The sequence below is a fragment of the Manis pentadactyla genome, chromosome 3 (assembly GCF_030020395.1).
Source record: "Manis pentadactyla isolate mManPen7 chromosome 3, mManPen7.hap1, whole genome shotgun sequence".
NCBI classification, from domain to species: Eukaryota; Metazoa; Chordata; class Mammalia; order Pholidota; family Manidae; genus Manis; species Manis pentadactyla.
This window is the reverse complement of record NC_080021.1, coordinates 210,501,382-210,525,992: the sequence shown is the minus strand read 5'-3', so window position 1 is coordinate 210,525,992 and position 24,611 is coordinate 210,501,382. Positions and strand designations below refer to the sequence as shown.

The window sequence follows — 24,611 nt, the reverse complement described above, 5'->3', positions numbered from 1 at the left end:
GGCCAGGGTTCAGAGCAGTCAGGGAACAACTTGGCCCTTGGCCCACTCCCAAGCCTGTTCCCACTCACACCTCTGCACCCAGCTCAGCTCCTTCACCTCCCAAGCAGGGCATGGATGTGGGCTGGTCACAGGCCTGCTGAGTCCACAGAGCAGGGCTGCAGGTCACCAGTGGTGTTGAGGGCACCCAGCTCCAGGGAAGAATGAGTTCAAGGGGACACCTGGTAACTGACCCCTACAGATCTCTCAATACCAAGTACAGAGCCTTGGAAACTGCATGTCTGTTGGATGTTTGTGTTGGGAGACCAGGACCAGGCACCAGAGTAATCCCTCCCCTGTGGCCCATCATCTGGCCACATCCCCCTCCCTGGGCTGCCCTTGAAATGACAGGTGCCTAGAACCCTTAGAAGCAGTATAGGGCTCCAATAAAAGAGCAGCCCGGCTTTTATGTATTGGGGTTCCACATAAAACGTCCTCTTAGGACTCTGTCAGAGCACAGGTTTCCCAGATCCCTGACTTAATAAATGAACCAAGGCACCAGCTGACGCTGAATTGCTGGTATCAGGTGTTTCCTTCCCCACTTTCCCAGGAGTCAGGAGGAAAGGTGACCCCACTTCCTACAGGATGAGGACCAAGCCCCTTAACCTACTGTCCTGGCCTCAGCTGAACCCCACCTCAACCCTCTGCCCCCTCATCACCCATGGCTCCATCTCAAGATTTGACTCCTGTATACCTCTGGAAGCTACTGGGCAAAGCCAGCCTCCAGTCTATGAGCAGAAAGAGGCCTGCTGGCATTGGAACAGGAGGTGCTGGCTTGGAACACAGGAAGGACCAAAGGGGACTCTGTGAAGCTGGGAGGAAACCAGGCCCTCAGGGGGTGCCCCTCTGGGATCAGAGATCCCGTGTGACGGCATTGCCTGGTAAGGGGCTGGAAGCAAAGCAGCAGATTCTTCCCCTACCATCTGTGTCTCTGCAGGTGCCAAGGGCTTCCTGTGAGTCCTCTTCCCAAATCCCCCCAAGAGCACAGCCATATAGAGAGGCGAACTGGTCTGTAGGTGAAGGAGTGGCCCGACCAGGCAGCTACGAGAGGAGCACACTGGCGCTGGAGAACCAGAGGTGCTCGGGAGCGTCGGGGTCGGGGGTGGGAGGGTTGTCCTGCATCCTATTGCCCTCTAGGCTTACCGCCCCCGCTCTTGGCCTCAGCTCTGGCCAGGGAGGCCAACCTTCATGACACCTGACAGGATGACCAGACAGCCCTTCACGGCAGACCGAGCCTCAGCCAGTTCTGGAGTGCTTACCCCACCCTCCTCACCGCAGCCCTGTGGGGTAGGCAGGGGCTGCCCCTCCCATTCTGCAAACGACAGGCTCGAGGAGGGAGGCTGCCCAGAGCCCATCGTCCCCCACGGCAAGGTGGGGCAGCTGGAGGCAGACTGCACTCCGCTCCTGCCAGTCTGCCTGTTGGGATCTGTCCCAGGCGCCTGGCTCTGGCACAGGGCAGAGATGGATCTGCCCGAAGGAGCAGTTGCTCTGGGGGGCCAGGAGTCCACATGGCCTCTGGCAGATGCTCCCTCACCCCCATTTTCCAGCTGCCTCCAGGGCAGAGCAGCCTGCCAGGGGAGGAGAGGCAGGAGCTGGGGCAGTGGTCTTGGGCAAGCCCTGGCCTGGCTTGGAGAACGTGACCTTAAGCTGCCTCTGTCCCAGGGCTGTAAATGTTGTCCTCACAGCCCAGCCACCCTTCCATGGGATCGATCGCACCCATGACATCACACACACACACACAGCAAAGGCATGGACATATGTGCCCCATCCAGAACATACACACAGGGATCTGCAGGTCAGCAGATAAACACACACACACCTGTGCACCCATGTGCAGCCCCCTGCATAGCTGTACACCTGCCCAAGAAAGACCCTGCAGGTCCAGTGGAGATGTCCACAACTTCACCAGGCCCCTTTCTGCTTCCCTGAGTTGTGCTCCCCCTTTCCTCAGTCCACGGTGGGGCAGAGGTAGGGACTGCCAGCAAAGCGGACACTTCTCCAGTGGGTATCCTGGGCCCTGCAACAGCTCCCCAGGCCCAGAAGAGGTTAGCCACTTCCCTGCAGGCTCCTGAAGTGGCCTCCTTGGGTCTCCACGAAGAAATTGCTTCAGACTTGTGGGTGCCGGAGTCAGCAGCCAGGCAGGCCTAGATGAGTCTCTCCTCAGGCGGCACCTTGAGAACACTGTCCATCTCCAGCCGGGCTCCGGCTACCTCCTGCTGGCTCGGGCTGTAGGTGCCCTCTGACTGGCGGCGCTTTCTGGCTGCCAGGATCCCTGAGAGGAGGCCCAGGAGGAGGAGGAGGAGGCAGGCGCAGGCTGCAGGCACTGCCACCTCCAGCAGCGGGAACGGCGGCAGCGTCAGGCCCTTCTGCAAAAGATGCAGTAATGAGGCCTCAGGCCCAGGCCGGCCAGAGAGGGGCAAGGGGGAGAGGAGGGCTTGCTCAGAGAAAATTAGCCGGGAGCAGGCTTCCCCAGGAATGCAGGCGGGTGCCAGAGAGCCACTCTGAGGGAATTCCTGTACAGTGAAGGGGTCTGGCTAGAGGGAGAGAAAACACATTTATTGGACACCTGATATGAGCTAAGCAATGCCCATGGGATTTCACGCAATCCTACAATGACCTGATGAGTAGAAGAGAGGATACCCCCTCACTTCCATGAGAACAGGGATCTTTGGTTTATTTTGTACCTGTATATCCCAGAACGCCCAGAGCAGTGTCTGCGTGGTAGGCGCACAGTAAGTATTAGATGAGAAAACAGACGCTTTGCCCAGATTCCCCCAGACCCATGACTGACCAGTGGGTGGCAAGCCAGGACCAGCTCTGTCCCCAACACCGTGCCATGCCCACAGCCCATCCCTCAGCCTCCAGTTCCAGCCAGAGGCTCACTCTTTACTTGCCAAAGTGGGCCCCAACGCCTAGCCTTACCACCCAGCCTCGCTGCTCAGCCTGCCACTCCCCACGAGAAACTCATCCAACTGATCCTTCCCCATCCCAGAGGGTGGTCTGATCTTGAAAGTGTTTGTGGAGACCAGGCTTAACCCCCAAAAGTGGGAGCCATCTCAGGTAGCAGGAGAGACTCCCCAGCCAGGCGGGCTGTGCAGGCAGGCATAAGGGCAGGCCGAGCTGGCTGACGGCAAGCTCGGAACCCAAGAGGGCCTACCCCGTCAGAAGACCCAGGCCGGCCTTGGGAGACTCCCAGAGTGCTCCCATCAAAGATTCTACAGGCCTGGAATCTCAAAGCCCCCAAGTCACAGAATTCCAGGATCCCAGAGCTCCAGGGTCTCAGACTCATGGCCCTCCCTCTGTCCCAAGAGGCCTCTCACCCCACTGTGACCTGGGTCCCAAGTCCAGCACCCAGCCTGGGAGATGGTACTAAAGGCTGTCCCTGCCTTGTGCAGGCCCTCACCAGGTTCCAGCCCTCGGGCACTTATGGGGGAGCTATAAAACCGTTTCCTCCCTTGACTCTGCCCTGGGACTGGGTGAGGGGGGAGCCGGAGGCCATAAAGTTCAACTTGAAAGGAAACATTCCCCAGAAGCAGAAGGGATTTGCGGGTTTATGAGCCGAGCTGCCAGAAGCCTGTGGAGATCAAGTCTCCTCCCCGGGCTTCCCTACCTGCATCCCTCCCACCAGCGTCCACTGTGGGCTCAGTGCCCACTGGGCCTTGCAGGGCCTGCTCCAAGCCTCGGTGGGGAGGGGCCCAGAGGGAGGTTCCAACTTCAGCTGCCTGCTGGCCCCCATCTGTTTGGGCCCCTCCTCTGCTGAGCCTCCCAGGGTCACGAGCTGCCTTCCCAGCGGCCACGCTTGCTCTGGCCCAGAACCTGGGGCTCTCCAGATCTCCTGCTCTAGAATCCTGGCCCAGAAACCACTGGAGATTACAGGCTCTTGTATTCACCAGCCTAAATCCTAGAATTCCAGGTCCCAGATCAGACTTGGTAGGGCCCAACTGCTTCACTGCCGGCCCCCAGAGAGGTGGGTGGGGGGACCCACAGGCTCTCCCTAGAGGGAAAACACCTCCTGAGCAGGGGGCATGGAAAGGACCTGAGTCTGCCTTCCCAGCAACTCCCCACACCAGGGTGGGTGTTCCCGGAACAGCTCCAAAGGTGCTGTGTGCATACCCCCCAGCACCATCTCACTGAAGTCCGGAGCAGGGCACCTCACCCTCGTGCCATCAAGTGTCACTCACCACCACTTCGCAGAACTGGCCTGAGAACCTTGCACTGCAGATGCATTCATACGCACCCCCAGCTGTACGGCAGGTGCCCCCGTTCAAGCAGGGGTTGGCACCACAGGGCATCTGACACCTGGGAGGCAGACGGGTAGGGCTGAGAAAGCTTCTCGACCAACGCAGCCTCTTGTTTCCCCAGCTGCTTTAGCTACTCAAACCACCCTCCCACCCCCAACACACAGGCGCCAAAGCTCGTCCATCCACTGACCCCGTCCACTGTCCCCACCTGGCAGGCCCTGCCAGGTAACAAAAACTGAATGTAATCTCCACCCCCCACCAGCACCCTTCGCCCCAGCATTTATAAGATGATGCTCACTCCATCAGAAGCACAGAGGAGCCTATGTAAAGGCAGCTGCCCGGGAATGCTGACCCTGTATGTCTGGAGTGGGCCGGGAACCTGCACCATTACAGTTGCCCCAGGCATTCCTGACACAGGTGGGCTGAGATCAGGCTCTAAGAAACATCTCCAGACAACTTATTCCCTGCAGGTGTCTGCGTAACAGAGACCTTCCTTGTCTTGGAAGCCCCAGAAGGAAGAACTCAAGTGACGGGGGAGGACTGTCCGGCACCGAGATGACAGTGAGGACTGAGGTGAACAAGGGTTCACACCCCACTGCACCAGCCCTGACTGGAGGGGATCCAGGGGCCACCCTACCCAGCCCTTCACACCACTGGCCCACCTCTGTGGCCCCTGGCCCCCAGACCCACCTCTGGCCTGCATAGACCTCTGGGCAGCTGCAGTTGGCCCCCAAGGGCCCCTGCTCACATGGGCTGCCGTTGAGGCAGGTGAGGTTCAGGCTGCATTCCTCTGGCAGGACAGGCAACCTGGGGAGAAAGCACCGAGGCTGCACAGGGGGCAAGACACCTGGGACCTGGCCCATCTCCCAGCACTCAGGCCACCGGAGCCTCTGTTTGCTTCTAGGAATTCAGGGCCCACCTCCTGTAGCTCCTGACACCAGTCATGGAAGTGGTATATGAGGTGGAAGGGAGGGCACGCAAGGCTGTCACTGTGGCTGCAGCCCCAGCTGGTGTACAGCCTCCAGACCCTGGCCAGGAACCTTTCCGGGCTCGGAGTTCTCTTGGGAAGCTGATGAAATTTAAGAACTCTCTGCAGAGCAAAATCTTGCTCCTAAACATAAAACAAGGGCCTGACATTCCTTGTAGGGAGAGCCAGGCGGGAGTCAGGCCTCAGACAACCCTCCACATGCTTGGCCCCACAGGGAGGGGGCAGTCTAATAGGGGAGGCATCACGACGGGACCATCTCACTCGGCCCTGCCACCCTCATGGGACTAATGGGAGTGAACATCCACCCTGAGCGGCTGGGCGGCAAAGCCTCCCGGTTTTCTTCCGAGACCAGCTCTTGGCACCCCCTTCCTCCCACGCCCAGACCACAGTGGTGTTGATCTCAACTTCAGATTTATCTGGCTGCCCTGTATTTTATCTAGCGACGCTAGTAGGGGCTGGCATTTCCATTCACAGATGAGGGAACATGGGCTCAGAGGAGGGAAGTGGCTGGCCCTCAGACCGGGGCGTCCGCAGCCGGCTCTGGACTTCGGTGCCCCACCCCGCACCCCAGGGGGCCTCCCCTCCCAGTTGGCCCCTCGGCGCCGTGGCTCCCACCCCTGCCCCCTGTAGCCCACAGGGCCCAGAGAGCCCAGGCCGCCCCGGCCGTCCGCACCTGCAGCGCGGGCCCGCGAAGCCAGACGGGCAGCGGCACTCGAAGCGTCCATCAGGGCGTCCGTGGCAGCGGCCACGGGCGCAGGGCGCCGAGCGGCACGGGTCGGCACGGGCCTCGCAGAGTGGGCCTTCCCAGCCCGGGCCGCAGGCGCAGGCGAAGGCGTCAAAGAGATCGCGGCAGGCGCCGCCGTGCAAGCAGGGCGAGGGGACACACACGGGCGTGCCGTGGCAGCCTGGGCGCGGGGCCGGGGTCCCGGGCCAGGCCGAGAAGTGCTCTCTGGAGCCGGGGGCTGCGCCGGGACGTGGGCGCGCCAGGGGCAGCGGGAGTCTGCCGAGCGCCACGCGGCCCAGGCAGCCTGTGAAGTTCTCGGCCAGCAGCACCCGCGCAGCGCCGGGACCGCACAGGAAGCCCAAGTCTCCGGCCAGGCCGCGCAGGGCCACGGGCGATGCCGCGCCATCCAGCCACAGCAGCCAACGCGACGTGCCGGCCTCCGGGCGCTCCATGGCCAGGCGCACGCGGTGCCAAGCGCCGTCGGCTACGCGCGGCCCGGACGCCGGCAGCACTGCCCCTGGCTGGCCGCGGCCGCTGCGCACGCCGGCTGTCAGCGAGCCGTTGCGCACGGCCAGCCAGACCGCAGCTTGTACGCCCGCGACGGCGCGCAGTAGCCCGGCCTCGGGGTCGCGCGTGCGGAAGGCCAGCGAGAGGTCGCTGAGCGAGCGCCCGGCCGACGCGTTGTGCCCGCTGAAAGCGGCAGGGGGACCCTCTCGGAACGTGGCTTCAGCCACACCTGCGGGAAGAAGAGCGTTAGGGAGTGGCCTACTGGCACCCACCCCCTGCGCAAGCCCGCGGGTTACACCATCTGCGGCCCCTACGCCTCCAGCCCTTCTCAGGTAGGAGACACACACCCACCTAAGTCCTAATCCCGGGAGCCCCAGCCCCGCAACCATGACTTCCACCCGTTATAATGCCCTACCTTCAGAGAACCAGCTCCGGGCTGTGCTGGGTAGACCCTACCCTATGGTGCCCACCCTACCCTCCAGGGCTAATAGGCAATAATAACTCCTCAACAAATTTGCCCCCACCCCTCCTCAGTGAAGTCGCCCCATCTTGTCTCTGAGCTTACTCTTCAGCACAGTCATCTTTTTAAAATGCTGATCATGTCCTTCTCCTGCTTAAAACTCTTCCATGCTTCCTCACTGCCCTTTGGAAAAAGTCCTGAGCCGCTTGGCCTGGCATTCAAGGCTCCTAGCAACTTCTCCACCCTCGTACCTGTGCTTATGTTTCAGTTCTTAAAAACCTCAAGGCCTTTGCACATGCTATTGCCCCTCCCTGAAATGCTCGTCCCTATGCCCTTGAAAACCTCACATATATGCTCTCTTCCTCCAGAAAGCCTGTCCCTCTGGGTGCAACGGCCCAACTACACTGGGCTGGGGCTGTTGGCATTCTGGTCCACTGTCTATGGGCCCTGGGGATGGGGGTGGCATCTAACAGAGCTTGAGTGTCTGGGATCCAGCATGTGGGCTGCCAAGGGCACACACTCACAGACAAAGCCATCAGGAACCTCCTCGCAGGTGGCAGGTGGGAGGCAGGGCTGGCCAGGACACCACAGCTGCTGTGCACACGTGGGTCCCGTGAAGTTGGCAGGGCAGGTACAGTGGAAGTCATTCCAGGTGACGAGGCAAGTTCCACCATTGAGACAGGGGTCAGGCTACAGGAGAATCAGGGCAGGGACTGGCACAGGCCTGGGGCTAGCATCATCCCACCATAACCATCACTGCAGTGGTTCTTCATTGAGCCACCTACTACAGATACATTACCTCCTCACCAAAAAATAGGAAGTCATTATCCCCATTTTACAGATGAGGAAATTGAGGTTCAGAGAGGAAAGCCACTTAGGCCTGAGTCCCCAGCCAGTAAATAGAGGAGCCAGAATTCACACCCAGGCTATTCTAATTCCAGGGCTGGTTCTTTGTTTGTAAACCCAAGGGTGTCCCTGTCCCCTAAGCAGCTCCTGCAGAAAGGTTCAGACAGCCCTCCGCCTAGGTCAGGGTGTCTATCTCAGACCAGAACTAGGGAGGGAGGTATGGGGACCACCAGAAGGTAAAGAGCAGGTGGAGCAGAGAGGAGATGAATGTGAATACTGCTTTGCCACTTTCTAGCAGTGGGACCTCGGCAGGGTACTCCACCTCCTGGCACTTTCCTCACCAGCAGGACAACATGCTAACCCCCAGTGATGCAGGGTAGATCCTAGGGGAAGACCCATCCCTTTTCCCAGGCACTCACACTGCACATGTCCTCAGAGACACAGCCCATGGTGAGGTTCCAGGACTGCCTGCTACCCAGCTCACTGGGCTGGCTCAAGTTCCCCAGTGGCAGTGGAAAGAAGGGGAGGTGGAGGCCATTGAGCTGCAGGTCCTGGAGGCAGCCTCGGAAGGGCCCACCCCAGGGCTGGGCATCAGCAGGGAGAAGTCTTCCACCCACGTGCACCTGCTGCCCCAAGTCCTGAAGCTGGTCAGGCCCAAAGCTGAGCGTCACCAGGTGGCGGAGCCCATCATCCCAGCGTCCAGGGAGCATCAGAGCAGGACTGCCCAGCACCTCAGCCTGGATCTGGCCTTCACTCAGGAACACTGTCAGGCCAGCTACTGAGTCATTGGCAAGTTGGAGCAGCAGGCCAGCAGGTTCCCGAGTGCGAAGGAGGAAGGACACAGTGAGGTTGGGGCCTGGTAACTGGTTGAGCAGGAAGGAGGCAGAGCTCAGGGTGCCCCCCAAGCCAAAGGTGGCAGCAGGAACCTCTGCAGGGAGAGAGGGTGCTGCGTGTGAGGCTTGTAGGCTGGGGCAAGGCCCAGGCCCTGACCTAGGGCTCACCTGGCTCATTCCTCACCGTCAGCACATGTGGGACCACTATAGGGCCGGGGGCAGTCACAGTGGAAGTGAGTCCATAGGTCCAGGCAGGCCCCTCCGTGGGCACAAGGTGAAGGCTGACATTGCTCATGGCGCTCACAGCCCAGGAGAACATTCTTGCCAAGATCCTCAGGCAGCAGGAGGTGCCCATCTACATGCACATCCTGGAGGCAGCCTGCAAAGGCCGTGCCACCCAGCTGGGTGGAGCAGAACCCGGCAGGCATCGGGGCCGCAGAAGCCGTAGGAGCTGGGGCCACAGGACTGGAGGCCACACAGAGCCAGGCAGGGCAGTCCTCATGCCAGAGCCGCAGCTCCAGGACCCCTAGGTGCAGCATCACTTCCACTTGGTGCCAGTGGCCATCATTTAGGGCCATGCCTGGCAGCCTCAGGACGAGCACTGTGTTGCCATGCCTCCAGAGTGTAGCCTGAAGCGTGGCCCCCACCAATGCCAGCTCCAAGCTGTCCTGGGTATCAGTGCGAGTGGCCAAGGCCCCAGCAGGTAGTGTGGTGCGAAACCTCAGTGCCAGACCCAGGGGGCCACCAGCTGGCACCAACACCTGCACAGGACTCCCAGCCCCCACAAAGAAGGTGGTATTCTGACCACAAAAAGGTCCATGTGTTCCGGGTGGGCATTGACAGGCATAACTGTGGACCCCAGACTCGAAGGTGGGGATGCAGGTGGCAGCTAGTGGGCAAGTGTGGGCCTGGCAGCCAGTGAGCTGCACAGAACAGTCATGCCCACCCCAGACCTCAGGGCACTGGCAGATGTAGCCCACCACGGTGTCATTGCAGGTCCCACCATGGAGGCAGGGCTCCGACAGGCATTCATCCACGTTTTCCTGACATGCCAGGCCTTCAGGAGAGAACAAGCCAAGGCTCAGAACCCAAAGCCAGAAACCCAGGCTCAACCCAAAGCTTACATGCCTCTTGGGACAAGGACCTCAGTCCTATCCACAAAAGAAAGTCCCAATTCCCAAAGGATTTCTCACGGTCCCATGAAGTCTCTGGAGACTGGAATCCAAAACACCCCTTCCTTTACAGTGTCTGGTGAGTCTCTGTGCCCCGTGGCACCAACCCCTCTCTTTCCCCCACCCCACCCCTCCTGCCTCTCCAGCTTTCGGGGCCACAGTCTAGAATTCTCTAGTCTGCCTGCCTTCAGAAGCCCCTCCACCCCCCATCTCCACTAGTAACCAGAGATCTATTTCTAAAGCATTACCTCGCCAGGTTCCTCTGCTGCTTAAAGTCTAGTCACTCGCTCTCATGGTCTGGGCACTGCTAGACAGTCAGATCTCAACCCTGTCCCCCACAAACCTTGAACTCCTGTTCCTCCAATCATTTGCTGGGAAGTCCTGCCTCTGGGGCTGTATTTACTGTTCCCTCTGCTTGGAATGCCTCATCCTCCCTTACCCTGCCCTTCAAACTCTAACTCCAACTGCAAAACCCAAACTCCCAACCCCAAACTCCTGCATCATTCACAACTCCTACTCTCAGGCACAGCTCCCCAGAACCCTGTTTTGAAAGTATTTACTCAGCTGAGATCTCCTTGAAGGGCCTGAATATGTCCTTGGTGCCCAGCAAAGGGCCTGGCATGGCTTTTGTGGACAGAGTGACAAAACGGAGGAGGGAGTGGGGACGGCTGTATGCATCTGTGGCACCAGAGTAGCCCCCAGGCCCTAACCCTAGGCTCTGCCCTGGGCCTCTATGCTGGCTCTGAAGGGGCCACCTCAGCCTCCCCTGACGGAGCTCCTGCACTAGATGCTCTGGTCCCGCTTGGTTCAAGAGGCCACCGCCCACCCTAGCTCAGCCAGAGCCTCCACAAACAGCTGAGGCCAGCCTCACCTCCATATCCCAGCGGGAGGAACCGGGGCCCAGAGAAGCCACCAGACTTTGAATCCTGGTCCCTGTCAGTCCACAAACACCACAGACTCCTTCTGGGGACAGCCACCCCCACCCCTCCCCCTGCTCGAGGCCCCAGCCCTGCATACCTGCCAGCAGCAACAGGCCCCCCAGGAAGGTCCACAGAGCCCACAGCCCCATTGTATTTCCCCACGGACAGCTGAAAGTGGTGGGCGGGTGCCACGGCTGGGGAGCAGAACCCTGCCCAGACCAGCGTGTGCTTCAGAGCCAGCTCAGGAATGCCAGGCACTGGCCTCCCCCACGCCCAGCATGACCCAAGGGGAGGATGGGGGTGGATGGCAGCAAGAAGCCCAGCCCTGCAGCCAAGGTTCCCCCTCCTGGCCCCTGACCTCGGAGGTCTGACCTCTCTGTCACCCATCAGCTGAGCTCAGCCTGGGGAGGAGCTGGGCGTCACCGTGGGGGATGACACCTCCTCTGTAAAGCCTCCACTGCTGCATCTGTAAGGTGGGGGTATAGAACCCCTACTTCACAGGCTGTGGGGAGGAGGAAACAAAACACAGAGGCGACCTTTCCAAGGCAGCGCATGCTGTGGCGTCCACAGGACCAGGTAGTGGGGCAGGACTCGGGCATTCTCTGCAGAAGGTGGGCTTTTGGGGCACCCAGAGGTGTTGACCACCCAGGGGTGAGGATGCTAAGCCCCAGTATGTTTGGGCAGGTGGAAATGAGAGGGAGGGTGGTGATCACCACCTCCTTCCCCCAGGCGGGGCAGCCAGGTGCCCAAGAGCCCTGTCAGGAAGAGGAGGCCATGTGCCTGAGCAGGAATGCAGGCAGTGTGGGGGACATGCTGCTGGTGTTTCACAGGGGCAGGGGCACTCATGAGTGCGAGGAGTTCCTTGGTTCACCGACGGCTGTGTGGAAGGGTGTCTGTGTGTCTGTGCACCTGCTGTACCAACTCCTGCCCAACAAGCCCCAGGTCCCCAAAAGTCTGGCTCATCCTTCTCTTTGCAGAGCCCCTGCCCTACCTCCTGTGTCCTTGCCCTACCTCTGTCCCACCCCTGCAGGCCCCCGGGCCTCTACCCAACCCTGGGATATTGGGTGTCTAGGGTTCTCTTTGCCCATCACTCCACACTTTCTCCCTGACCTCCTTGGCCTCCCATTGGCCCAGCTGCCAAGATTACACTCCTTACCCCCAGTCTCCGACTCCAGCCCAGGCCCCTTTCCTAGGCCCCAGACCCCTGACCACCAGCCCCGATCTGGCTCCTTCCTGTGGGTGCTCCATAGACTCAGACTCAGTATGGACAATGCTGAACTCACTGCCCTCCACCCACTGTCACTCAGGGCAGAGACTCAGCATCCCTGACACCTCCACTCAGACCCGGAGTGATACCCAGAACCTATAGAGTGCCCTTCCTAAATATTCCTCAACCGACTAGTTTTCTCCACTCCCGCCTCCAAAGCCCAGGTCCCAGCTCAGCTCCTCTGAGCTGTCACCTGGGTCACTGCACCCACCTCCTCCCTGATCTCCTTGTCGCCCATCATGCCAGCTTCCACACATCAGCCAGAGGAACCTTCCTGCCCCAGGCCCACCACGGCTGACCTTGCCGTATCCCGGTGCCCACCCAGCCTCCGGCACCTGTGTAGCCATCAGGACAGTGGCACTGGAAGCCATTGGGCAGGTCCTGGCAGCGGCCTCCGTTGAGGCATGGCCATGAGGTACACTCGTCCACGTCCACGCCACAGTCTTCCCCTGCAAGAAGGCCAGCTCTGGTTCCCACAGGTGCCCCCAGAGCCAGCCCAGAACTGGAAGGGCCCATTTTACAGCTAGGGAGACTGAGGCTCAGAGACAGATGCTGACTCGGGCAGGGTGGCACAAGATCCACTGCAGGGCCGGGCCTTGAGCCCAACCCTAACATCCCTCCATGGGTGCATCTGGACACCGGTGAACCTGCTTCCCTGGAGCGGGTAAGGGGACTTACCCTCAAAGCCCGGAGGGCAGCGGCACAGGAAGCCAGCAGCATGGCGGAAGCTGAAGGTGCCAGGGAAAGGGGCCTGAACACCCCCGTAGAGGGCAGGGTCAGAGCGCTGCAGGCACTGGCCCCCATGCTGGCAGGGGACCGCTGCACACTCGTCCTCGTCCACCTCACACCGCTCGCCGCTGTAGCCTAGGGGAACATACGTGTAGCCATCAGGTCATGCGGTCGCCAGGCAGCACCCCTCCAGTGCCACCAGGCCAGCCCAGGGCCAGGCTGGGTTGACAGCTCATATTATGGCCGCCAATAGTGAGGAAGGGATGCACTGAGGGGCCAGGAATGGCAGACTTCATCAACATCAGTATCATGTTACTATTATTACTGGTACTGCTGAGCCCTTTACACATGCCAGCGCTTATTGGACATAATACCTTCATTCTCCTGCAACGACCCTAAGAGCAGGTGCTTCGATTAGCCTTATTTTGCAGATTAGGAAACTGAGGCTCAAAGCAGTTGCGGTCACGTGCACACAGCGCTCGCTTCCACGGAGGGCGCATGAGCCCGGGCGCGGGGGCGCGTGCGCACACACACCTGGCCAGCAGAGACAGCGGAAGCTCCCGAGGCCCTCGCGGCAGGACGCGTTATGCGCGCAGGGAGCCGACGCGCACTCCAGCACCTCCTGCTCGCAGCGCGCACCCTCGTAGCCCGTGTCCGCGCAGTCGCACCGGAACCTGGAACAGGGCGCGTGGCCCAAGCTAAGCGCGCGCCCGGCCCCGCAGCACCCCGACCTCCACCGCGCCCCCCCAATTTTCCGGGCCCGCTGCGCCCCCTCCCGCTCACCCGTTGACCATGTCGTGGCACACGCCCCCATGCGCACACGGTTGGCTCTGGCACTCGTCCACGTCCAGCTGGCAGCGGGCGCCCCCGTAGCCCAGCGCGCACACGCAGCGGTAGGAGCCCACGCCGTCCAGGCACGAGCCCCCGTGCAGGCAGGGCGCCGAGGCACACTCGTCCACCTCCGCCTCGCAGGTCACACCTGGACAGGGCCGGGGACACAGACAGCGAGGTGGACGCCGGAGGGAGGGCGAGAGGGGCCGAGTAGGCCCACCCGAAACCAGCTCCGGACAGTCAGAAGGAGCGGAACGTGAAGATCCCAAGGGAGTCCATTGGTCCGTTCGTCCAGAGCAGGTATTTCTCGCACCAGCAATGGCAATGGGGTAGAAAAAAGGCTCGGCCCCGGCTCCCTGAGCTCACACCAGTCTAGCCCAGGAGACAGGAATTCGGCCAATATTACATACACGAGAACTGATTTTTAATTTGGACAAGCTTTAACAAGAACATACTGGAACATGTGAAAGCAAGAGCCAGCCTCAGTCTGGGGAATTGAAGTCAGGGAAGGCTTCTTGGAAGAAGAGCCTTTTGAAGGATAAGGCGGCAGGCGCTTGATGGGATGGGACTGTGTGAGCAAGTGGATTCCAGAGACTGTAGGTTTCTCCAGGGAGAAAACTGGTCAAGCCCTAGGGCAAAGGGCACATGGAAGGTCAGGAGCAAAGGGGAGAGAGGAGGTTGGTAAGGCAGGGGTAGGGAAGTCAGGGCCTTGGGGGCCTGGTAACGCAATCTGGGCTTATCCTAAAAGTTCTCAGCAGCTGATTTACAGGGTTCCTATCTACACTGTAAAAGGCTCACCCTGCTGGCTTTGAAGAGGGTGTAGGGAGGGACCCCAGAGAGGATGAACCTACCCTAGGCCAGAGAGGCTGGAGTGATTGGCTCCTCCTGGTTTTTCCTGTACCATCTTTGCTTTTAAAACTGAAAAGTCCAGAACACTGAGGAATCTCCTCAGTCCTTGGCAAAACCCAGCCAGCAGTGGGCCTCAGCAGCAGAAGGTGTGGAAATGAAGGGGAGCTGGAGGTGTGCTGGCCAGGTTCATCGTGAAGCCCACACGCCCATGTAGACTCCAGAGGCTCTGCCCCTGCCCCTAAGGGGAACTGGTTCTTGGGGGGCAGGGGCCCAGCTGGCTGCAGCTGGAACCTTCCCCCTTTCCCAGCTCAGTGAGCACAAAACTTAGCCCCTCCTTCCTGTGACCCTCACTCCTCCCACCAGCCCTACTCCCTCCTCTGTGCCAGGGGGAGCCAGGCCCAGGCGGCCTGGAATCCCAACCTCCCCCAGAGCAAAAGGAGAGGGAGAGAAATGAGTCACAGCACTCCCACTCACACCCAGAAAGTGTTACCCAAAGCGTCTGATCACCACACAGCTGGATGCACACACGCCTGCTGGCATGCGCACACATGCGATTCACACAAATGCATTCAGGGAGCCCAGACCCACAGACACTGGCAGACACGGAGGCCCTTTCCATGACCTCACTTATGCAGACACAACTAATATGTCCAGACACTGGCACACTCAAATGATGCAAAAGATGCTAGGAACCTGTTTACAAAGTCCACTTTAATCTGTGTGCCGAGATCTAACTCTTCTCTTCACTATTTTTCCCCTGGAACTCAGCCCTCCCAGGCTATACCCCTTGCTCTGAGGTGACCTTAAACTGCCATTTGCCCTCAGAGCAGAGTTGTCTGAATTCAGGGTTGACGTAGAAGCAAGAGTGTCTATACTGCAAACTCCCAGCTACCCTAGACCTTCCTTGCTTCCAGACCTGTGCCCAGCTAGCTGCACCTCCCTCCCAGCTTCTAAGCAGTCACTCCAGGATGCTCTTGCTTTAGAGCATGGCTGGGCCTGGGACAGGCCATACTCTGGAGGAGGGAACTAGCATTTACTCAGTGCCAGCTCTTTTCCGAGCACTTGAATATGCATTATCCCCCTTGGGACAGCAGGGAACCCTGTGTGTACGTCCACGTTTCAGTTTGAATAAGACCACCAGTGTCTCTAACTAGAACTTTGGGAGCTACCCAGAGCAGAGGGCTGGGGTCCACATTACAGCCTGAAGCATAACAAGGTGTTCATACTCTGGAACCATCGCATGGGTCAGATGGTGTCTACACTACAGCCTTAGCATGGGTCTGCAGTGAGCAGATGTGAAAAATACTCTCTAGATGTGTCCTCATTAAAGCCAAAGCAGGCATATCTGCGTTTGTCCCACCAGAGATGCCTGAAGGGTGTCTCCACCCCAGCACCAAACTGAACTCTGGAAGGGATTGAAATAACATTTATCCAGTGTCTGTTCTGTGCCAGGCACCATGTTAGTGCTCGCACATTCAGAGCTGCCGGGTCAGCCTGAGGAGCTGCCGGGTCAGCCTGAGGAGCACCCATGCTGTAGCAAGACCAGAGCAGACAGAGCCTAGAGCTTCCAGGATGCCTGGGGTGCCTCTATACTAAGTCAAAGTCGAATTCTTGAGTTTGCACTCTGAGCCACTGACGGGATGCACACTGCCGACCTCATTCCTGGGCAGCTGGCCATTACCTGCATAGCCGAGTGGGCACTGGCACTCATAGCGATCTGCCAGATTGTGGCAGGTGGCGCCGTGGTGGCAGGGCCGCGATGCACACTCATTGATGTCCAGCTCACAGCGTGGACCCTGGAACCCTGGTACGCAGTAGCAGCGGAAGCTGTGGGGATCTGGACCCTGGGGCACACAGAGAGCGCCATGGTGGCATGGCTGGGTGTCACAGCCCTGGGACTCTGTGGGCCCACAGGTGTAGCCACCGTTCTCCAAGGCCTGGCACTCAGTCTCTGGAGAGCACGGGTCTGAGGCACAGGCACTCTGGGTCTCCAAAGGCACCGGTCCTGTAGAGAGAGGAAACCAGCTGGGCAGGAAGGCAGGGGCTACCAGCACATCCCCTTCCACACGCAGGCCCACCCCAGATGCTAGCAGCGAAGCATGGGACTGCTGTGCTCAGGAGGATGGAGGGAGGGCCAGAAGCTCTGCAAGCCAGGTCCCAACAGGCCACACACATCTACACCCGGGACTGGGTATGGTTTCAGGAGCACCTCCATAGCAGAGAAATGGGACCCAGATGCCTGGCTCCACGGGCAGGATTAGCGAGCAGAGCTTCTCACTCCAGTCTCACCCAACCTCTGCGGCACCCTGTGAGGCAGGCACTGTGTCGTGCCCATTTTAGGAGAGAGCAAATCAAGGCTCATGAGAGAAAGTGAAGACTTGTGTCTCAGGTCTCAGAGCACCTACGGGTGGGACAGCCAGCAAGGTCTGTCCACAGATTTCGGCCCCTCCAAAAGAGGGTCTCCTCTGGGTCTCCCCTTCCTCCCAGTAGGGGGCTCCTGCCCCTGTCCCCTCCACCTCTCCTGCTGGGGGTCTGGTAACTCCATCCCAGCATGAAACTAGAGAGGGAGGACTTCAAAGGCAGGACCTGTGCTGGGCCCCTCTGCCCCTCCTCCCAGTCCTGCTGCACCAGCCTGGGAGCGTCTCAGGGGATCCCTGGGGCTCACTGTATCCGCGGTCAGCAAATGCCTGCGCGCCGGCCTGGCCGAGGGCCCAGGGCACAGGGCAGGCAGTAAGACCTGCTGACCTAACACCTGGCTGGGGCCTCCGGCACACTGAGCTTCTCTGTTAGAGGGTCACCTACTGACGTAGACACCCAGTGGCCGAGAGGCAGCCTTCCTCCCTTTCTGGGAGTCTGTGAGGTAATGCTGGGGTAAGAGCCAGGCCCTGCAGTTCAGATCCCAGCCCTGTCACTAGCTCTGGGACCTCACCTGCTGAATCTCATCTCTGCCCTGGAAAGGGGATAATACTAGTATGTGCTGCATAGGGTGAGGGAGGATTCAGGCCTCAGGTCCTGCAGTCAAGCACCCACTTGTAGTTCTCAGTAATGATAGGGGCTGGGGGCACCGCAAGCAGGGGGTGGGCCCCACCTGGAGCTCCAAGAGGCGCCCCTCCCCCACCCCGGTTGTCATCCAGACACTAACCAGGCCCTGGAACAGCTTCAGGTCCTGTGCCTCCCCTCCCCCACCCTGGTGTAGACCCCCAGATAAGGCACGCAGCCTCTGGAGCGTCATCCACATTCCACCAGGCAGGGCTGTCTGCTAGCCGACCCCCACCACTCCCAGCCAGGGCCAAGCAGGATGAGGGGGACAAGCACTGGACCTTAGGGGAAGAACTGGCTGTCAGCCCACCCTCAAGCACCGGAAGCACCTAGTGCGGCTGCAGGGGTAGGAGGCTGCTCTTTGCTGACCCCGGGCTGGGCGCGCTGCAAGGAGGCAGAGGGTCCGAAACACTGTCACGTCGAGATGACCCCTCAGTGTCTGGGGCCACAGACCCTCTCTGCCCACAGTTCCCCTTCGCACTCGGGGCACCCATCCCCAGCCCCCTCTCCCAGGCCTGGTCATAAGGGTGACGGCAGGGAGTGTCTGCGCCTCTCAGAGGGGTTCACGGGTGCTGGTTTGTCTTTTTCCCCGTCACTATGGCTGACCAGGTAGAGCCGGGTCCCCCAGGGTTAGAAGGCCTGATGGGGTGGGAGTGGACCAAGTGTCCTCAGGAAAGGACACAAGGTTGAGGGTCAGACAGCCCACCTGTGGGGTGTTGTGAGGAGCCTCGGAGGTGATGTGAGTGAAGCCTGGCACCAGTGAGCCTCCTGCTGTGGGATCCCTGGCTGCCAGTCCTGTCCCAGCAGGCTCTTCATTTAATGCCAACCGGGCACCACCCCTCATCTGTGTGGCCCAAGGGAGCCCCGGCCCAATCCGGAGCTTTGCCCCATTTCAAAGCTTCCCATTTCAGAGCAGACGGGACCAGGTTGGGGAAACAGCACCTGTGGGGAGCGGGCAAGGTGCTTCTGCCCCACGGGAGCAGGTGCACCAGGACCGTAGATGACGGTGCCCCAGGAGACAGAGCCCTGCCGCCCAGGAGGAGAGTTCCTCTGGTCAGAGCCAGGCAGGGAGTGGGGGAGGCCTGCAACAGAGCCAAAAGGAACAGCCACCCTTCTAGAGTATTCCCAGTCAACCTTCGTATTTACCTCAGGGGGTGGATGGTATATTATTCCTTTTTTACAGCTGAGGAGAGTGAGGGTCAGATATGAAGCAACTTCCCAATCCTACAGCCTGCGAGGGGCTGGAAGCCAAACCTAGGTCTGCTCCAGAGCCTCCACCCCAGGTTTCCAGAACTGCCCCGGCCTGTACTATTCGGGGCCCCACTCCAGACCTAGAGATTCAGAACCTTGGGGATTGGGGCCCGAGAATCTGCATCACAGCATGCTTTCCGGAGACTCCTTTGCACATTAAGGCCCGGGAATCACTGTGCTGGGGTCGTCTGCCTCCAAGACCAAGCCCTGGAAGCCAGGCTAGCCCAGGGCTCAGAGGCAGAGAGGTGAGGACGCTGGGCAGGGGGCGTGGCCTGTTGCCAGGGCAATGAGGGGCCTGTGCTTATCTTTACAAATCCCTTCTGACCTCTCAGGCTGCCCAGGACGACCTGGCAGGACACGGATTAACTGACACGCGCCCCTCCCCTTCGACCTGTCACCCCTTCTGCAGGAAGGCCCAGAACCCAACACCAGGAAGAGAATTCCCTCCATGGAAAGGACAGATTGTAATATAACAGCAGCTGTTTACTGAGTACCTACTATATGCTCCAGGGTGTACTACATATATTGCATCTATTATCACATTATTACATTTCATTCAAATAAGGAGTGCTGTTGAGGAAACTTCTCTTTTTTAACCCAGAGAGGTTATAAACTTGCCAGAGGTCAAACTCAAAACACTAAGCAGATCATCTCCAGACTTCTGAAAGGTCCACATCTCCCAAGGCATGTGAAATTTCCACCTTGCAGGCTCTAAATTGCTACCCAGATACTGTCATTTTAGTGCATTCCAGCCCCGCTTCACCCAGGCACTGGAAAAAGCCTCTAAAGGCTTATACAAGAATGGCAGTCCTGGCATCTGTCGGCCTGGGCAGAGTGGGCAATCCTCCCTGTCTGTCACTGGCTTTTTGCAGTCCCACTGTGCTCAGGCTTCACTCAGTGCCTAGTAACTCCTACCTTACACACACTTATAATGGGCTTAGTGAAAAAACAGCCAGCAACTGATGAGAAGTGTTTCCTGAAGGTGGATTTGGGGAAACTTCCTGTCTTGACAAGCATAAAAGAAAATCCCAAGATCTCATAAGATGTGGGAGCTTCTAGCATAGGGGGAAAACCATTCATCTAATATCACTAGGCCCCAAGAGAAGACTGAGTAACAGGACAGTACAACACAGGAGGGGCTTACAGACACTGCCTTGGAGCTCTCAGGAAAGGGCTAAATTACTCTAGCAAGGCAGAGAAGTCTGGAATACTCATAAAAAATGTTTACCCCTTGAAGTTAAAAGGAGGTAAACATTTATGGTTTTGATAACAGTAATGGTAACAATAGCTGTCATGATTTCTGCCTCTCCTGCGTCTGGCACTGGCCTATCCCAGTGTTTCCAAACACTCAGAGCTCTGGGGCCACAGATGCACGTCCAGCATGAGGTTAAGATGGATCAGGTGGGCTTCTGCTGCCTGAACAGGCCACTTCTATTTCGCTTAACTATTAGTGGACTGCCATCTAAAATTTGCTTTGAAATTGGCCAAACCTCAGTTGCATTTTCTCATCAAATTCTTGCCCTCAGAGTTAGCTGATTTGTCCCCTTTAGACAGAGGCGGAGAAGAAATGTGACTCCGTATAGGCTAGCAACACCGTAATCGGCTGTGAAATTGGCTGTGTGGCCCTGTCACACACTAGCTATGTGACTCTGGGCAAGTTGCAGACCCTCTCTGGGCCGTGTTTCCTCCTCTGTAAACTGGGGGTTTTAGAGCCAACCTCAGAGGGTTGGTGAGCCTACATTCAGACATGCTAGTCAATTAGCAACAACAGCACCTGCGGCATAGCGGCTGATGGTTATATTTATTTATTCATCCATCAGTGAATCTTCACTTGGGGCGGACTGAGTATCCAACAGCCCCTGGGGTTGGGGGTTGGGTCCCGTCTGTGGCTTCCTGCCCCGTCCCTGCCTCTGTCCTGCAGGACCTCGCCCAGCTCTGGTTGGAGGAGGGGCCAGGACTGAGACAGGACTCCTGCCCCTTTGTCAGCCAGGCTCCCTGGGTTTGCGGCAGGAGGAGGGAGCTGAGAGTCCTGTGCCCCATTGTGCTCCAGGATGCTTGGTTCTCACCATAGCAACCAGCCAGGCCTTTGTGGCAAAACAGGCCCAGGATGCAGGGGCCCAGCTCAGGGCCTGGCAGGGGTGGGCAGCAGAGCCAGGGGCTCTGGGCCTCCAGAACCCCCACCCCTCTGGGATGGAATTTGCTTTGCAAGTGATACAATACCCTCTCCCCTCAGCCAGGCCTGGGGTGCAGGCATCTTGAAATGCCCTGCCCACAGTGCCCCACGCCAGCTTTCGGGGACACCCAGGGAGGAGATTCTGTGGGGTGAGGGTATACGGTGTCTGGCTCCTCCTGTAATATCCACCCGCTTCCTGCTCCCTCTACCTCAAATTACCGTGAATGTACATTTATTTGCATGACTGGGCACGTGACACGTGCACGTTGGTGTGTGTGCAGGTGCACATGCCTGTGGACACCTGTTCCTGTGGCATGTGCCCTTGTGCATGCCACAGCGGTGTGCAGGCGCGGGGGCTGTGCATGTGCGTGTATGTGCATGTGTGCATTTGTGTCTTCTGTGTGTGCATTGCAGGGCAGGGAACAGACGGCAGATCCACAGAGCAGGATTTCATGTCCCTCGTGTGCAGAGAGCAGGTCCCCAGGTGCTCTAAGGAGCCCCAGTTTGCTTGGGGACCAACTCATAAGCCCCCTTCCTCCCCTGAGCCTCCATCTCCTCCATGCCAAGCAGGGTCCTCATCCTCCGCAAGGACCCTGTGAAGAGGAGAGGGAGATGAAGTCTCTGTGAGCCAGGCCCATGAGAGGCCAGAGGAAGGGGCCTGGGGGGCTCTGCCTCCCCACACCCTGGGAGTCTGCGGAGGTGGGGGGTCCCCCAGCCAAAGCAGAGCCCAAGCCACCTGCCCTGCCTGGCTCCCTCCTCCAGCCGAGCAGCATGCAGCGGGGGCGGGGGACTTCCCAGGCCTGCCCCTGTAGCTATAGTGACCAAGACACAGCGTCCCCCCAGGCCCCCCAGGAAGAATTCCAGGCCCTACGCACGCGTGAATCCACTTGGACAAAAGCATAAACCATTTAGCGAATGGGTCTGGTTTTCAGAAGCCCTTTCAGCTGGTCTGAGAAGGGAGCAGCAGTGAACTCATGTCCCCAAGTGCTCGGCCACCCCAGGGACCCCAGAACACCCCCAGCCCCTCATTAAGGCAGGAGAAACACAGAGATGGAGGGGATGCAGGGAGACGCCCCTTCCCCATCCCAATCCACAGGGCTCAGGTCTGCTGCCGCCTCCCCATGTCCCCACATCAAGAGCAAAGACCAAGGTCAATCCACCTGCCAACTTAAACCCCGCAAGTCGCCCTAAGACACAGCCCACCACGCCCAGCAAGTTTCAGGCTCAACTCCTGGCTCACCTGGGGCGACTTGTCCTGCTTCACAACTTTAAAGGACTCACAACTGCACACCGCGACCCAGCATGCAACAGACTCAGAGGTGAGGTGAGGCTCACTTGACCTGCAGTTTGGGCGCCCAAACCAGGCCTTCCCAGCCCCAGCACCCCTCCCTTACAGCCGCGACTCTCGGCCCGGCCCTCCGAGATACACAGCACCCCCACTACCGAAATCACAGCAAGCCCACAATCCCAGAAAGCCCGCCTCTCACACTCACCTCCACATGCGTCCCAGGACCCTTGGTAGTGCACCCCTCTGCACCCCACAACTCAGGCCTGTGCCCCAGCCCTGCAGCTGGGCCCGGCACCTACAGGGACGGCCCCATGGCCTGGGTGTCTGTTCTGGGGACACACCCTGCCCTAGACCCCCCCAAAGCTTGTGCCCAACTTACCTGCCAGGATGGTGAGGGCAGGGGCCCAGAGCAGTGGCAGAAGCAGGAGAAAGGCAGGGGGCCTGGGGGCTGGGGTCCCAGGCCTGGCCAGCGCCATGGCAGCACGCTCTGCTCAGCGGCTGTGGGAACAGGCGGGCTGGCTGGCTCTGCACCCCCCTCTCCCTCCAAGCAGCACTAATGCTGTGGACAGAGGCCCGGCCCCTCCCTCCCTCCCCGCCTCCTCCCCCACCCCAGGCCTTCCCAGGCTGCTCCACCTCCAGGACAGATTCTCAGGAAGGGGTCTGAACCACCCAGTCTCCCCAGACCCCAGGCCTCCAGACAGGCCCAGGGCCCCTGTGGGTGCGCCCTTGTCTCCATGCCCACCACTCTCTCCCTCCTGAACCCCGCCACCCACTCACTCATCTCATCCTGCCTCAGCTTTCTCTGAGAAATTTCTGTTCTATTGGGGCTGTTTTTACTAGCTACTCCAAGTCCTGGGTTGTCCCTCCCTGTTGGACTCCCCCTCACCCTGCCCATCTCCTCTCATCCCAGGCTTCCCTCCGGAGCCCAGGCCTGATGGTCTAGCAGCCTCTGACCCCCGCTCTGCTCAGAAGCCCCAGCCCCTCCCATGAGGCTGTCCTTCCCCGTGCCCCACTCCTGAGCAGGGCACCCCACCCTGCAGCCTGATGCCCCTCCCCACTCCCACCACCCAGGTACCCCCCAACCCTGCAGCTCTTCCTTCCCAAGGTCTCCATCCCACCCCCCCACCCCTCCTTACTCTCTGGGGTGCCATGCTTCCAACATGGCCTTTGGGATGAGGCTGCTGGCTCCCTCCACCCTTACCGGCCAAACGGAACTTTTCCATTTCTCGCCTTTGGCCTAGATCTTCACCTCTGCTGTTTGCAGCTCCAGAAAGCTCACTGCTCCCCAAGGTCATCCATCCTCCTGAAGGGCAACTCTTAACTAGGCAGGTTTTCCCTGCACCCCTGCTGGGAAGCCCTCCTGGTTGTCCGACCTTACACTTTTCTGCTGTACTTGTTTGCCTGCTCCAGTCTGGAAAGGGGAACATTGTTTGAGTGGAGAGGATGAGTTCTTGGGTGACCTGGCCCCAGGAATCCAGGTCATCTCAAGGGCTCTATGACATCAATGACAGCCCACTCTCCCACTGCCCTCGGCTCCAGGGGAAGGAGAATCCCCTTTTCTGAAGGGACTTCCTGAAATGAGCCACTGGCCACTGCCAGTGCACCCCCATTTGGCCCAATACAGTGGCCACAGAGTCAGACCACCCAGGCCCTGTGCTGGGCTCTGGGCTGTGTCCCTGAAGCCGGGAGGGCACAGTCTGGAGAGACAGGCCTGAGCTGCAGTTGAGGGAGTCCAGGCCATGCTAGCAGGCCGGCAGCGGTCCATGCCATACAGGGGAGGGAGCATGGGCAGGACACACGGCATGGCTGCCAGTGGCCATGCTGGTCTCCCAACTCAGGCTAAGCTCTCAGAGAGGGACCAAGGGGCCTGAGCGGACCCCTTGTCCACATCCCCATCCCATGCTCACCCTGAGGTGGGGGGCTGCTGCTTGGTTTGTGGAGCCCTCCCACTCCCAAATCCCCTTTAGTTCCCTGCCTCTGGAATACACCAGGAGCTCCTTCCCCAGCACTGACACCCCTGTTCACCGTGTGGGGAGCACGGGCCCTGCTGATAAATAGATCCGGGTTTGAGCCCAGCTCTCCCTCTGATGAGCAGTGACCGCCGCGCACAACTTTCTCCCCTGGGCCTCAGTCTCCTCAACAGCAGGGCTTTAAAGAGTGTGTCTTCCCTTTATTCTGCTTCTCAGATATCCCCAAGCCATCCAAGCAGCCCCAGGGCTGAGGGCGTGGACAGGATGACAAGACTCCCAAAGCCCCCGGCCTCGGGACACACAGACCCAAACACCCAGGTCAGGGGTGCTCCAGGCCCAGGCTCCTGCCCAAGCCGGCCCCCAGCCCCGTCCCACAGCCGCCATGCGCCACCTTGTGCCCAAACCTGGGAGCGTCCTGTGGGGCCTGGAGGGCATTGAGGTGGGAGTGAGGACTTCGAGGGAAGGACTCAGAAACTAAGCAGCAGGG

At 59.5% G+C, this 24,611-nt stretch overlaps 1 protein-coding gene across 2 annotated transcripts; it reads right to left on the bottom strand.

The window, feature by feature from the left end:
• Positions 1 to 982: 982 nt before the first annotated feature.
• CRB2 (crumbs cell polarity complex component 2) lies at positions 983 to 22,678 on the bottom strand. Of its 2 annotated transcripts, none has more exons than XM_036913982.2 (13): positions 22,534 to 22,678; positions 16,085 to 16,408; positions 13,507 to 13,702; positions 13,258 to 13,397; positions 12,673 to 12,858; positions 12,330 to 12,443; positions 8,820 to 9,692; positions 8,222 to 8,730; positions 7,481 to 7,646; positions 5,939 to 6,725; positions 4,968 to 5,084; positions 4,218 to 4,335; positions 983 to 2,402 (listed from the first exon to the last, which is right to left on the bottom strand). In XM_036913982.2, the coding sequence occupies exons 1-13, from the start codon at positions 22,628 to 22,630 to the stop codon at positions 2,181 to 2,183; spliced, it is 3,849 nt and encodes a 1,282-aa protein (XP_036769877.2). In that variant the 5' UTR covers positions 22,631 to 22,678; the 3' UTR covers positions 983 to 2,180. The 2 variants fall into 2 exon arrangements, with proteins under 2 accessions (XP_036769877.2, XP_036769878.2); XM_036913983.2 differs by lacking the exon at positions 983 to 2,402 and adding an exon at positions 3,307 to 4,030.
• Between the last annotated feature and the right edge of the window lie 1,933 nt (positions 22,679 to 24,611).

Coding starts and splice junctions, on each gene's coding strand:
- CRB2 (XM_036913982.2), bottom strand. CDS start 22,630: ATGGCGCTGGCCAGGCCTGGGACCCCAGCCCCCAGGCCCCCTGCCTTT. Junction 12,444..12,672: donor CTGCCCTCCGGGCTTTGAGG/GTAAGTCCCCTT, acceptor GCCTTCTTGCAG/GGGAAGACTGTGGCGTGGAC. Junction 8,731..8,819: donor TGGTCCCACATGTGCTGACG/GTGAGGAATGAG, acceptor CTCTCCCTGCAG/AGGTTCCTGCTGCCACCTTT.